This window comes from Urtica dioica, chromosome 1 (assembly GCF_054948205.1).
Source record: "Urtica dioica subsp. dioica isolate 48M chromosome 1, U.dioica_male_clone48M_v1_H2, whole genome shotgun sequence".
NCBI classification, from domain to species: Eukaryota; Viridiplantae; Streptophyta; class Magnoliopsida; order Rosales; family Urticaceae; genus Urtica; species Urtica dioica.
The window spans coordinates 3,202,545-3,217,226 of NC_142756.1; the positions used below are offsets into that span (position 1 = coordinate 3,202,545).

Below are 14,682 nucleotides of genomic sequence, written 5' to 3' on the forward strand. Positions count from 1 at the left end.
ACAATGCCGCAAACAACAACCGCATGGTTAGAGCTTTACGAACTAGGATACCGAACCAAGCATCCATTTTACACCAACGATGTGCGATGCATATAATCAACCTTATAGTGAAGGCCGCATTCACACACTTCGACGTAGCTATTACTAAAATAAGAGAAGCCATATCTTGGATAAACAGCTCAAACTCTAGAGTAGACTCCCTAAAGAGACGTTTTTTATTTAACGGCCTTGAGGAGAGAACCTTCCACGTAGATAACAACACTAGGTGGAACTCAACGTGGCTAATATTGACTACTTTCTTAGCCACCGGATACGTAGATGTTGCTACCGAGTTTGTGAGACGTCAGGGGGGTCACGACATTACCGCCGAAGACATTGCAGTGGCTAAGTGTTTTTGTGAGTTTTTACACATTTTTTATGATGAAACATGTGCATTGTCCGCGGTTTACACTCCCACGTCTTATTTGGCGCTTCATACGGTTACAAAAATTGTCGCACATCTTTATGAAGCGAACCATTTTGAATTTTTTCGACCATGTATCAACTCCATGAAGGAGAAATTTGAAAAATATTGGGGAATCGAGAAAATTCCTTGCTTATATGGTTTTCCATGCATTTTGGACCCTCGAATGAAATTCGGAGGTTATCTCACTTTTTTGCAATATTTGAAACGTATGACTGGAAATGATTACGTAGAACATGATCATACTAGGGTCGTGGAAGAGTTTTACACATTTTTCAGGTCTTATCAACACCAAATCCCAACTGCCCCCGAGCCGAGTCCATCGAGACACGTACCATCAACGAGTAGAGGAGTGTTTCGAGATCTAGCTCGCTTTGTTCGAGGAGGAAGTTCAACTCCAAGTTCGTCACCACATCCCGAACCCGCTACTGAGACGTCACAGCACGATGAGATCGTGCTATACAACACTCAACAATTTGCATCTATGGGCCAAGAGGATCTGAACTTGATGACATGGTGGAAGCAACACGAAAACATGTTTCCAATATTGACGACCGAAGACATAGCTTGAAACCCGAAATGGTCGAGGCGCTAACCATTTACAAAGATTGGTGTCAACACGAACATCGTTCTCTAGAAACGTTTATTTCCGTTGATGAATTTGATAATTTTGGTGTCAACTTAGAAAACATGAGGATATAATCCCGTTTCTTGAATATTTGTAATCCTTTCGTTTTATTTTTCTTTTTATGATATTTATTGTAACCACGGTTTTCCTCCGCCACAAGTGAGGGTTCATTAATAAAATTTTCGTGGTTCCGTCCACGTTTCTTACTTAAAACAAAAACGTCTCGATTTACATTTTAACCCTTTTTATTAAAAACGCAACATTTTAGTCCTCTTGATTTTACATTTTAATTGAAATCAAAACGGCTTATTGGCTTAACGGAATAATGCCTTCCAATAAGAAACGGAAACGGCTTAATGGCTTAACGGAAGAAAAATTTCCGTTAAGCCATTAAGCCGTCCTTATCGGCTTATTGGAAGACCGATTATTCCGTTAAGCCAGGTTGAGTTATAAGTTTGATATGGAAAATAGACATTGGTTAATTAGAATTAGCTAAAATGGCTAACTAGCCTAAATGCTTAAAAATTAATAAATAATGGAATTAATGTCGCACTCCTAATGATGAAGAAGAGCCGCCTCAATTTGTAAATCTCACTTTTTTCTTCTTTCTCTGAACAAATCTTTGCGCTGATGAATGCTTTTCTTTTTCTTGATTCCGGAGACCATTTTCGTGTTTTTTACGACACACTTATATATATATATATACATATTTGTTATATTATGTATAACTTTCTCTTTGTATATGCATACATCTACGTCTTTGATGAAAATTATATATATGATTTATTACTTCACGTCATCTCTATATAATGACGTAATAAAAAGCAGCTTCATAATGAATTTACATTTTCTTTTAATTTTTTATTTTTTACATAAATTAGCCGCCTAGGTCGCTAATGCGTGTGTGCTTTACAATAGTAGCTTCACTCCAAAATTTGTCAATTCATTCTTTCTTTCTTCTCTTCTTCGTTTTCCTCATCTTTCTCAAACGCCTTTTATATTTTCATTCTCTCTCTCTCTCTCTCTCTCTCTCCCTCTATATATATAAGTTATAACCCAGCAAAAATAATATAAAATTAATCAAATGGAGAATTACCAGATGTTCTTCCCTTGCTCCTCATCGAATAATACCATCGGAATGAGCTCTCAGCAACTACAGAGCGATAATTACGGTTTTGCCACCAACCGCCATCAGATCAGCCGCGCGGTGAACGGTGACTTTGACCACGGTCACGGAATAATGATCGGCAACAACAACAGAGAAGAAGAGAAAGAAGATCAAGAAGAAGAAAAGTCTTCGAGCGGTGGCGATGGAAATAAGACGATGGTCGTCAAGAAAGGAGAGAAGAAGATAAAGAAGCCGAAATACGCTTTCCAGACGAGAAGTCAGGTCGATATACTCGACGACGGTTATCGGTGGAGAAAGTACGGCCAGAAGGCCGTCAAAAACAACAACTTTCCCAGGTGATTATTATTTATTAATAATAGTATTAGGTTATTACTTATTACGTATATATTTCTGGGGATCGACGTTTTTTTTTTTTTTTTTTAATCTCGTTTTGTATGTTTGTGCGATCATTGCTAGATCTCTCTCTCGATCTTCATGATGGATCCAAAGAGATTTTATTTTTGTGGTCACTAATATTTAGATATGGTAATTATTACCAGCACATATGTTGATTAGATAAGCTAAATTATTAACAATATAGACCCCACAAAATATGTACTACTAATTTTTTTTTTTTTTTTTTTCCAGAATGTTAGATGGGTGTTCCCATAGTATAATTCTATCTACGCAATAGAATAATACATCTAGAAGATAAGTTTACTTATAGTGGAGCACGAGTTTTTTTATTAATCGAAATTTAGGGTTTTTCAGATAATCATACACAATATTAATAGTCGCTGCATTTACATAAGCAATTCGATCTTGTGTAGTCTATTAATGATTCTGCTATAGCCGTTCCGTGATTTTATACTACACATATATATGTAGCTATATATATAGTTGTATGTATTTATATATGGAGATTAACTATTAGGCAGACTAATCCAGGACATATTGAACTGAGTATATTGATAAGCTAGTTTTGTACGAGATGTAGAGATCGCAGAAACTGTAGATCTATTCAGTTAGGGTTTATAGTAAAAAAAAAAAAAAAACATTTGTGTAACCTGGTTTCACTATAATAATCACATTCACAGATTCTCAAGTACACAATTACGATTGTAGTTAAATCGTGCATGTATATACATGGACTGAAACAGGAAAACGTTTTCTTACCTTAGCCATAAACCGGTCAAAAGGACTAACAACTGAAGGCTAGATAATTGAAATTCACTAACGATCAAAAGATTAATTATTACTACAATAAAGTTAGGGTAAGATATAGAAGCAAAAATCGTTGTATAGAAGCGTAAAAGTGCATATATCCATATGTATGGTTGAGAACTTTAAGATATTACGAGGAGTTCGGCATATAACTAATTTAAATCTCATACGTTAAATTTTAATTAATAAATTATCTAACAACTGAGGAAAAGTCTAAAAAAAACATACACGATACACTAGAGACGTAGACATGAATTGAGTTATTTTTTTATTGTTCAAATAAATTGCTAGTAATTCTCATATATAAGCATGAGATTTCAAATTAGTGTTTATAACTACTAACTAACATACTAAGTCCTGAAATTTTAGAGACCAAACGGCATATTATATATATAGGGTATGTGTGCTCCCGCGCTTATGGATATATATACATATAGTTTGTAGACACTTGACATGCCAACAAATATATTATCATTAGGACCCTACGTATAGGCATTATGGGATCATTGCTCCTTATAAAACTCATGATTTTAGACAGAACTTTATGATACTTCAACATAGTATCAAAGCTAAACTTATTTTTGATGTTAGGACAATCTGTTTTTTTTTTATAAAATTCACGCTCCAATTGAACATAAATATAGTGTATTTCTCCCCCCATATCGATTAGGGATGTATCATTTGTACTTCTTATAAAGTTTATGGTTTAATCCTCTCAGTGTCAATTAATTTTGAGATAAAATCTCATGTTACTTATAAAATAGGCACTATAGCATGTATTACATTTAAATTTGTTTGGAGAAAAAAAAAATAACACACAAATTTTTTAAAATATTTTTAATATTTGTATATATTACTAACATATATTTTTGTTCTTACTTTTTAGGGGCCATGTGCCCTCTCACCTTCGTCTGACTTTGCATAGGGGTCTTCTTGGTAAATAGTCAATTGAAGTTAATAAATTTACAAAATAGTAAATCTAAAATTAATGAAATAGACAAATTTACAAAAAAAGAAATTGCAAGCATCCATAATTATGTTAGATACATATCAAAAAATTTATCTAAAAAAAAAAACTGTTTTAGTTTGCTAAGAATTATAATTTTGACTAAATTTCAAATAGCTTAGTTCTTTATGTGATATATATATTGACGCCTATAATTACACGAAGTAATGAAATTCAATTACAATGTATACATGAACGGAGTTACAGATCTCAATAATTTTTTTTTTTTTTTTTGCACTTTTGGACTAATTTTTTTTATCTAAAAATTTGTAAATTAGCCCCCTTGATGAGCTTTTCTAGCACCTTCCCTGAGTGTGTGTATATATATATACACGTATTAACTAATTATATATTTTCATATTGATCTATAGGAGCTATTATAGGTGTACACATCAAGGATGCAATGTGAAGAAGCAAGTGCAAAGGCTAAGCAAAGACGAAGGAGTTGTGGTGACAACGTATGAAGGAATACACACTCACCCCATTGAGAAGCACACTGACAATTTCGAACACATCTTGAATGAAATGCATATCTACAATCCCATTTAACCATTCCTTTTAATTTACCTGGCCACAACACACGTCCGTACGTATACATATATATTACTTAAATATACGTGCACACTTTCTAAATATATACGAGTATGCAATAAATAATATACAAGCATAGTTGTATCTTTTTTTTTTGTTTGTTTGTTTTAGGATTTATAATATCCATTAGGATTCTTTTATTGAGACATATTAATTAGTTGTAATTTGATGTATCTGTATTAGATAATTCTCTGACAGCACGAGAACATGTTCACAAAAAAGGGTCAAAACGTAGTACGTTTTCTTTCTTATTATTATTATTTTTTTAATAACACGGATTTTCCATTAATATTGGGTAAAAAACCCATCAATACAGGAAAATAACACCTTAGTACATGGATTACCAAGACCTAAGTCGAGGTGAATCTAACACTAACTTCCAGTAAAAGTACGATATGTGCAAACTTCCGACAACGGGAAGAATTACAAGCACCAATAGAGCACACAAGAGGCTCGTTAAAAAACCCAAAGAATGGCGATGGAAAAATCCAACCAAACTTGGTCCGATAACCACGAATAGGGTGGCTCTTCAACCTGCATAGATAAAAACCTAACAGGAAATCCACTACGGGAAAGGGAACTACGGCTAATCCGAGTCCAACACAAAACAAAGCATAACAATAAAAGGATAGGTTCATTCCAACACCAGAAAAACAAACTAAAAAACTAAAACCAAAACAAACTAAAAACAGGCAGACACCCTCACCCAAGATCTGCAGCGAGCACGACCGCGTCGCGAACGTCGACGAGCCACAACTGTCACTCGGCATCAAGCTTCGATGGCTCGAACCCGTGGCACGGAGCACCTCCAGCGATTCCATCCGAGAGGGACCATAAGGATCGGGGTCGACGGGACCATGTCGGAGCTTCGGATCTACACACGAGAGGGAGGGACTCGCTGTGCACGTCCGAAACACGCTAGTCCACACCGTCGGGGCTGAACCGGTGCCGGGGACGTCACGGGGGTCGGAGGGGGGAGGGTCCGGGGCGAGGCCTCTCTTGGGCATTTCGTTGAACACCTTGTAGGCGACGCTGAGATCGCCGTTCAAACCCAGGCCTCGCAACGCTATGTTGTGGGACTCCGTGTCCGGGTCGACGCCGTGCTTGTGCGCCGTTCTGAAGAGGTCTAGGCCGGCGCGGACGTGGCTCCGGCGAGAGAAGCGGATCTTGAGGACGGAGTTCAAGTGCTGGGTCGAGGGCTGGGCTCCCCCCAGGACCGACGCCGTGGCTGAGAGCACGCCGGCGAGCAGCATCCTGGGGGGCGGCGGCGGCTGCTACAAGGAGAAGAAGAGGTTTAGAGAGAAAAAACCCTAGTTTCCAGAAATGTATACATGTCCGTTTTCTTTCTTATTAATATTATTATTTTGATAGCTTACATTGTAAAGTAATTACATTGTAGAGAGAAGTTCTATACAATAATTTCCAGATCTCGCAGTCCGTACATCTAACTAACAGAACTAAAGTATAAAAGTATTACATATAGTATTTTTATAGTCCCAATTGCCTATATATAGTAATAGTATTAAAACTAAGTCATGGGTTGATGGATTCGGTTTCAGTACCCTCAGGATATCTGGGCTAGAAGAAGAAAGACACATATATGATTAGTTATGGGCCTTCTAATCATAAACCATTAGTAGATGATAGCCTATACTAATTAGTTGTTAGGGTCTATTTCTAGCTAACCTAGCTATGGACTAGTAGTCTATATATATAGCAGCACCAAAAAGTGGATATCTTTTCGTCATAGACAAAAAAGCCTGTATTATTATCATGTGTATATTTACTACGTACGTACGTACATAAAATCTATAACACAATCTAGATTTCAAATACGTACGTATAGAAAACATAAATTAGTTGTGCAGTGACACAAAACTAAAAGTTAAGCAAGTGTTATTCAGATCCTATCTGGCCTTGAATAATGTAAGAAATAATTAATTTCCTCTTCGCAATTATACGTAATACCTACCTACGTAACGAGTGAGATAAGCCTCCAAATTGTTCTAGGTGACAAAGATACGTAATTATAGAATTAGTATATGCTAACAACGACTTGTTTGAGCCGAAACCATGAAAAACAGTGGCTTTCCTTGCTTATTTCTTATGTTATATTTTGAAAAATAATGACTAATTTGCTAGAAAACTATATAGTGCTTATCTTTGATATATATTAATTAATTATATATCGCCACAAACCACACAACACCAGTGCAACTAGTAGTCTTTTAAATTGAGATTTAGGGGGGGGCTAAATTCTTTGCGGAAAATATTAGTATTGGTGCCATGGATTGTGAAAGTACTGAATTTATTATATAAAGCATTTTATATATAAATAAATTATAAGATAGACAAAAATATGTGCTTGGCCTGGCTACATTCTTGATTCCCTAGCTCCTTTTTTCTTCCACACAGAGATTAAATAAAATATTAGCCCTATTGTCTAGAAAGTTGAAAGCAACACCATACCTGTCTCTCTCTTTACCATTCACTTTCTCTCTCTTTCTTTCTATGCTCTTTGCCAAATTCTGAAATTATTATTATTTTTTCCTTCAGTGTGTGATTTATTATTTATTTGTCCAACTCATATCTCACCTGATTTAGAAATCCAAGGTGGACCTGGAAATTAAAGAAAGGAAAGGGAAAGGGACAAACAGAAAACAAGTGAGTCTCACTAAACTAATCTCTCTCTCAACCCATCTCTCAGGTGGTCCTTCTCTTCTTCTCCTACCTGTTCTTTTCATCCTATTTGCAACTAATTTTTCCATTCCCTTTCATTGCCTCAATAATTATATTTTTTTTTTCCTTCTTTTATTGTTTTGTTTATCTCATCAATTTTTTTCTTATTATCTGGATATAATTCCAACATGATCAACATATATATAAGTGTGCAAATCCTTTTCACCTTCAATGCTATCAGAGTAGACCAACAATAAGAACATATTTTTGCTACACTTTCATTGGACAAAAAAAATCTTTTTTCTTTCGGTGTTTTATATCTTCTTATCACTACTACATGAATGTATGCTCTTTTACACCATCACAGCCTTCACCAAAAAAAAAAAGTAGTTTGATGATCTTGATTGGGTCAACTAATTTTTTTTTTTTTTTTTTTTGGTGTGTGTATTAGGAAAATTCCTTGGGATCAAGAGATTGAAGAGACCATAGATGTTGAAATAATGGAGTGGGATTTGCAGGATTTCGTGTGGGAATCAAGCAGTACCGATCATCATCTGGAATTGGACGATCATGTTCATGTTCACGATCATGATCTGGTGTTGCTCGACTTCACCAGCTCAGCAACACCGCCGCCAACATCGCAGCCGCCACAAGGCGCATCATCATCGTCTCAATCACCGGGCCGGGCCAACGATCCAACGGTGGTCCAGAGCCCGGCCTCGGCGCAGAATAAGCGGGGGATCGGGGCCCAGAAGACGACGTGCCTCGTGGACGGTTGCGCGGCGGATCTCACCGGCTGCCGAGACTATCACCGGCGACACAGGGTCTGCGAGAGACACTCCAAGACTCCCATTGTTGTCGTCAAGGGTCAAGAGAAGAGATTCTGCCAACAGTGCAGTAGGTACAAATTTCTCTTTTTTAACCATTTATTATTATTTTTTTTATTTTATGGTTTGGTTTTGGTTTTTTGATATTGTGTGTGTTTTTTAGGTTCCACTCTCTTGGGGAGTTTGATGATGTGAAGAGAAGCTGTAGGAAACGGCTCGACGGACACAATCGCCGCCGGAGAAAGTCTCAGCCCGACCCTCTTTACTTCACTTCCAAAAACTTCCTTTCTGGTTACAAAGGTACCACTTTTATCAACCCATTAATATGTGGACATATATATATATATAGAGTGACCAAAATATTTTCTGAAAAATACTCGCTCCATTTATACCTAATTTTGATCTTAAAATTATTTTTAACTTATTATTTTGCAATCAACCAAACACAACTTTTCTTTTCTCCCTCTTCTTATTATGCTCGTTATTCTTCTAATTAAAAATCAGTAGTCATTTTTTTTTATAAAAAATCAGGGATATTTTTTTATTTGAATAAACTCTTTAAAATAAGCTAACGACTTCTTTCAGTTATAATTATAGCTCAATCATTCAAATATTAAAAATATAGTTCCATTCGTGCCTAGCTATTTTTTTTTCTTCAAAAAAATAAAACATGGGCAGTACCACGCAAGTTTTATTAATAAACTCTCACTTGTGACTGAAGAAAACCGTGTCTAGCTCTTTCATAGTATAGCGCATACATATTGTCTTAATTATTAGATAATTAGGTTAAAGACATATGATATGAAGGTCATATACTTAAGCTCTCCCTTTCTCTATTCACTCTTCTTATTAGGGCCAAGAATGTTACACTTTGGGAATCCTCATGTATATGCAACGGCTAGCGTGAAAACTAGCGTTTGGCCCGTGGATCCAAAACCCGAATCGGAATCGTGGCTATACAGTCCTCGGACTTTCATTAACGGAAATGAAGGACCAAATAACCTGTTCGAGCCGACACCGCCTCCGAGACTGGTGTCGTCATCGAGCGATGAAGAAGTATCTCTGCCGATTGACTCCGGCGGACGTGCTCTCTATCTTCTGTCAACTAATCCAGCACCACAACACCCGAACGGAAACCGACCCGTTCGACTCGTCGACTACGGCGATCCCCTAGGCGGGGCTGTACCGGATCATTTCCCGAATAGTTCCCCGTACTACGCTCTCCGCGTGGGACCGGACACCCTGTTGGAACACGGAGGGTCTCTCCATATGCTCCCGATCTCGCTGGATTAGTTACTCCGCTCTCTCGTTCTCGTTTCGGTTTGGTTTGGTTTGTTTCATTTCCGAATAACTTACCTTAAAAAGAGAGACATTTCAGAAAATATTTCAAGGTTTAAGACTAGTGCTTCCCCACTTTTTTTTTTCCAGACATTTTTTGATGTTGTGTTTGTTGTTGTTTTGTGTTCTTTCAAAACATGTTAAACAATTAGATTTTGCTTGACCTCTTGCTCATCAAGTACAACAGAATCAAAAAAATATGCTCCGCATTTGTTTTTTCAACAATTAGATTTTACTGAACATTTTGGGACTATGTCTTAGTCAACGAGCATAAAGTAATGTTGCTCTCCAAGTCAACACAAAACAAGTCATGTGCAGTGGTAGGTAAAAAAAGCTAATCAGGCGTCAAAGAGGTAGAAGAGAAATCAAGTTTCGTTGTCTCTTGGTTATTACTAATTATTATGATAATTAATAAAATCCTTGAAATAGACACGTCTTTGGGATGAACCTGAAGAGAACAAATCAAACAAAAACATATAGACGGTTAAGAAAGAAACCAACTACGACTAGTCTATATCTTCTATTGATGGTTCCACAAGTGGAGACAAACATGATTGAGAAACCAAAGTCAAACGGACAATAATTACCAAAAAACCACTTGCTTCACACAGTAAAAAGTTTCGTAGATACTCGGAAGGAAAATCATTAAACAAATCTAAAAAAGGAGTCATTTTATTATCTCGTATGACTATGCCATTATGTTGGTGTAAAAGATGAGATTCGAGATCTTATTCTCATATAATGAGCGAGTGCATTATAAGCAGTCTCTCAGAATAAAAAAAATAAAACTAGAAGAGGAAACAGATGACACAGAGCTGAGATCATTCCCACACACAAAAGGCAAAGAATCGTCGGCAATTTGATTGCAATCCTAGTCAGCAATCACCCCAGGAATAATAAAAAAGAAAAAAAATTGAAAGATAATGAATTCAATGCTCTTAAAGAAGTTTTTGGGTTCGGTCATGATTATGCAAAGGGGCTCAAAACTTTTAAAAATACAATAGTGATAAACCCATATTCGCCAACAAAAAAGAAGGGGATACTAATTTTCTCAACATCAAACCCCCAATTATATAATATACGCTTTTTTTGTTTGCAAAGCCTAAATGTAGCTTTCTTGGCAAGAAAACAACTCAGTAAAACCCCACCAAAGATGAGGAAATGAAACAAAAATATCATAGCTGTTAAGAGTAAGCAAACACTTGGTATGTAATTTACATGGACGCTGCTAATTAATGCTAGTCTTCCTTGGGAACATCTTTCCCTGTCTTTGACTCCACTTCCTTCGGTATTCTCTTCTCCGCTGCCCTGAAATTTGACCCCGGAACCACAATATTACCAAACACCATTACAAACACACAAACACGAATGAAGAAATAACATCCGTGAAACCCTGTCGTTTGATCGTACACACCAACCAATCCCTTTATTTTTCAGATAAACCCAAAATCAGTTAAAAAAAAAAAGCTGGATACCGAATTTTGGTTTTCTACCAAACCGGTCGGATTATTGGTCGTTTGATCGTACAGACCATCCTGACCGCTTTAGTTTTCAGGTAAACATGTAACCATTTTCAAAAACTAGATATTGGTCTTAGAAAAGTGTATTTGGACAATCAAATTTTGGTTTTGTACTAAACCGGTCTGGTTATTGGTCCAAATTTTGGAAACCGAAAAATTCGGATTCGGTTATTTAGAACAGTTAAAACCAAACCGATTTCGACCCAGTTCCAGCCCTAGATCATTGACAGAGACGGTCCAGATTAACTACTTCCAATGTAAAACCAATCTAACTTGGTATGTTTCATCAGCTCGGAACCAAAAAAGTTACACAATCCTGTTATTGAATTCACTCACTGTTTCAAGAAAACCAGTCTATTGTTGCATATTCAGTAATGAACTGAGAATTATAAAGAACAATTCGAGATTATCAACTTCAATGCCATGTTCAGTATCAATAGACAGCACAGATTCACACAATCAGGTGAGAGAGAGAGAGAGAGAGTACTTGGATGCAGAGGCAGATTCTTCTTCGAGCCAATTCCTGATGTGCTTGACATTACGGCGGAGTATTGACGCCGATTGTTTGACGTCCGACCTCATCAGAAGGACCACGGCGCTGACTCCGGCGACCGTCAGGATGAAATTAGTCAACGCCATCTCTACAGAAACTGTAAATCAGGCCAATCAATCAAACTGACACAGTTCACGGTACTTATCAAAATTTTCACTGATTTTAACATTTCGAGCTAAAAAAAGGTGAAAAGCTTCGAAGAACCCCTAAATTGGAAAAAAAAAAACACTCATGGATTCGTTGAAATCATAGACGCGCATGAAACCGCTACGGATTTAAATCAGTTCGTAACCTCTATTTTTCTCAAAAACATATTATCAGACGAAACGCATCCCTTAAACTAGAAAGCAATATAGAGTACCAACCGAAAAATTAACAATCAACTGAGATAAAAAACTCGACGAAGCGGCGTCGGCTTTTATGGCGGTGAGAGGCGGCGACGGGGATGATCGAGAAGAGGAGCGCGAATTCGCAGTGGTTCATGAGATTTTGTATTTTCTTTTTATACAACTTTTACCTTTAATTAAATTTATCACATTTGCACACTCAAGTTTAACCCGTATTATTTTCTAGAATTCTATTTTCTATGATTGTACTTTTTTTTTATATGAATAAAGTTGTACACATTTATAACTTTTTTTTTCTTTTGATTCAACATGAAATATCTACTAGTAGCGAATTACAATACAATTTCTAGTGAGCGTAATTTAGTTCCTTTGTATCAGAAGAACATATAGATTACACAAAATAATCGTATGAAATTAATTATTTAATAAAATAATATAGTTTTAGATTTTTTAATAAATTATTTAATGTTTTCAGATTTTCAATAAATTAATCAAAATTTATTATTGTTTAATTTTTATTTTAGAGTCCATAATTTTGTAATATTGTATGTGTGATACACTTTGCATAAAATTGATTTATAGAGATAAAAAAAAAATGGGGATTGATATACAGGATGTTGCATAACTAGTTTAAATTGCGGGTCATTTTTGTATATTACTTATATTTTAAATATATTTTGGCAATAACCGTTTTTATTTTCTCTGGTTAAAATACCCTTTTGTTTCAAATCTGGTCAACAGTTACTGAAATTTGGTTAACAGTTATTAAAATCTGATTAGCAATTATAAAAATTTGGTTAACATTTTTTGAAATCTGATCAATAGTTATTGAAATCTTGTTAACAAATCAAGTTCAAAATATTGGTATATAGAAATATGATCAACAATGATTGAAATCTGGTCAACAAAATATTCAAATCCGGTCAACAGTTATTGAAATTTGATTAATAATTATTGAGGACAAAATGAACACTTCAAAAATTAAAAGAACTATTTATGAAAAATAAAAAGTTCAACATTTAATATTATAAGAAATTATGAAAAATTTCTTCGCTATTTCCACTTCGCGTTTTTGTATAAATTTTCCAGCATCAATGGTCATTAGATGGACCAGGCTCAAGTACATAATGGGCTGGGCTGAATAGAAGTCATGTTTCCATCTTAGCAGCCCAATACATAAATGGCAAATTCTACAAATACCTCATTCGAAGGTAGTGACTCTCTCAAAATTTCAAATATTCTATAAAGAACTCATTTTTTTTAAAATTTATTTCAGATAATTTTTCCGTTATTTTAAATTAAACTATAAACAGCCAAGGAAACATTAAAAAACACTCTAAAAGTTTTAGGTAGGGATGGCATATCAATGAAGCTTTTGTTGTCTGTTTTTTATGTTACAAATAGGATGCTATCATCCATATGCCAAAAAAAAAAAAAAAAGGACACTTTATTATCATATGACTTTTAGAAGAAAAAAAACCGCAGAGAAAAATTATGATCATCATATGCCAGTTATCATGGTCCAAACGCGAATGGGATTCTATGAGCAAACCAATATATATGAGCACAATACATGTCTTGTCTTGTGCCAATCACACACTCTGTAAATTAAATGGCCAACCAATTTTACTTCTATTGTAGTCAAACACATCTATATATACTAAAGTTGGCCATAATTGTACCGTGGTCCAATTCCATATTACCCTTTTTATTTTTTTTCCTACTAAGATATTGATCCTCAATATACACATTTGGTATGTGGTTACCAATGTCCAGTCGAAAGGGTGGATTATAGCTCTCTCCGGAAAGGGCACAAAAGAGGGGCTAAGAGAATAGCAAACCAAGTTGTGATATCCCTTTATTTTCTGGGAAAATGCCAATACATAAGAGAATTTATAAAGTATGAGATCTTATTTTTTATGTTGAGCATAGCAATCAAATTTTTAGCTTGATTAAGACGTAAACTGTTGAAAAGAAGTTTTGTTGTACAGTGATTGTGTTCTAGTTTTACTCACAATTTTAGAAGGATAGTTTTGGTTTAAGCTAAATTAGTTGTCATAGAGCCTTGGTTTGTATGGTATATCTTCGTCACAAAAATGATTGTAGAAGAAATTACATGTACCGATTTTCATCTCTTATTTTACATATATCGATAAAAATAAAAAAAATTAATTCCATAAAACACCGATAGTAAGCAATTATTTTCTGCAACGTTTACATTTTTTTTTCATTTTTTATTAGTTTACATTTTTTTAAGGGAAAGTATCAACAATATCCCCTATGTTATGCACGATTTATACATTCAGTTTTCAGAAATATCAGACATATTCATTCAGTTTAATATAATTGACATATATCTCCCTTACAAATATGTTATATTACATATATCACCCTTTTC

General features: G+C 35.3%; 3 protein-coding genes across 6 annotated transcripts; 2 read left to right on the forward strand and 1 right to left on the reverse strand.

The window, feature by feature from the left end:
* The first annotated feature begins 2,001 nt into the window (after positions 1–2,001).
* LOC149406401 (putative WRKY transcription factor 75) lies at positions 2,002–5,189 on the forward strand. The gene is made up of 2 exons (XM_089604338.1): positions 2,002–2,555; positions 4,801–5,189. The coding sequence occupies exons 1-2, from the start codon at positions 2,176–2,178 to the stop codon at positions 4,976–4,978; spliced, it is 558 nt and encodes a 185-aa protein (XP_089460464.1). The 5' UTR covers positions 2,002–2,175; the 3' UTR covers positions 4,979–5,189.
* A 2,323-nt stretch (positions 5,190–7,512) lies between these two features.
* On the forward strand, positions 7,513–9,923 carry LOC149406402 (uncharacterized). 3 transcript variants are annotated; one of them, XM_089604168.1, is made up of 4 exons: positions 7,513–7,727; positions 8,151–8,600; positions 8,690–8,826; positions 9,380–9,923. In XM_089604168.1, exons 2-4 carry the CDS (start codon positions 8,200–8,202, stop codon positions 9,817–9,819), a joined length of 978 nt encoding a protein of 325 aa, XP_089460294.1. In that variant the 5' UTR covers positions 7,513–7,727; positions 8,151–8,199; the 3' UTR covers positions 9,820–9,923. The 3 variants fall into 3 exon arrangements, with proteins under 3 accessions (XP_089460294.1, XP_089460356.1, XP_089460247.1); XM_089604230.1 differs by having other exon boundaries at positions 7,513–7,684; XM_089604121.1 differs by lacking the exon at positions 7,513–7,727 and adding an exon at positions 7,748–8,042.
* An 851-nt stretch (positions 9,924–10,774) lies between these two features.
* LOC149406403 (uncharacterized) lies at positions 10,775–12,500 on the reverse strand. Of its 2 annotated transcripts, none has more exons than XM_089626405.1 (3): positions 12,303–12,500; positions 11,872–12,025; positions 10,775–11,172 (listed from the first exon to the last, which is right to left on the reverse strand). In XM_089626405.1, exons 2-3 carry the CDS (start codon positions 12,021–12,023, stop codon positions 11,103–11,105), a joined length of 222 nt encoding a protein of 73 aa, XP_089482531.1. In that variant the 5' UTR covers positions 12,024–12,025; positions 12,303–12,500; the 3' UTR covers positions 10,775–11,102. The 2 variants fall into 2 exon arrangements, with proteins under 2 accessions (XP_089482531.1, XP_089482525.1); XM_089626399.1 differs by having other exon boundaries at positions 11,872–12,034; positions 12,303–12,461.
* Between the last annotated feature and the right edge of the window lie 2,182 nt (positions 12,501–14,682).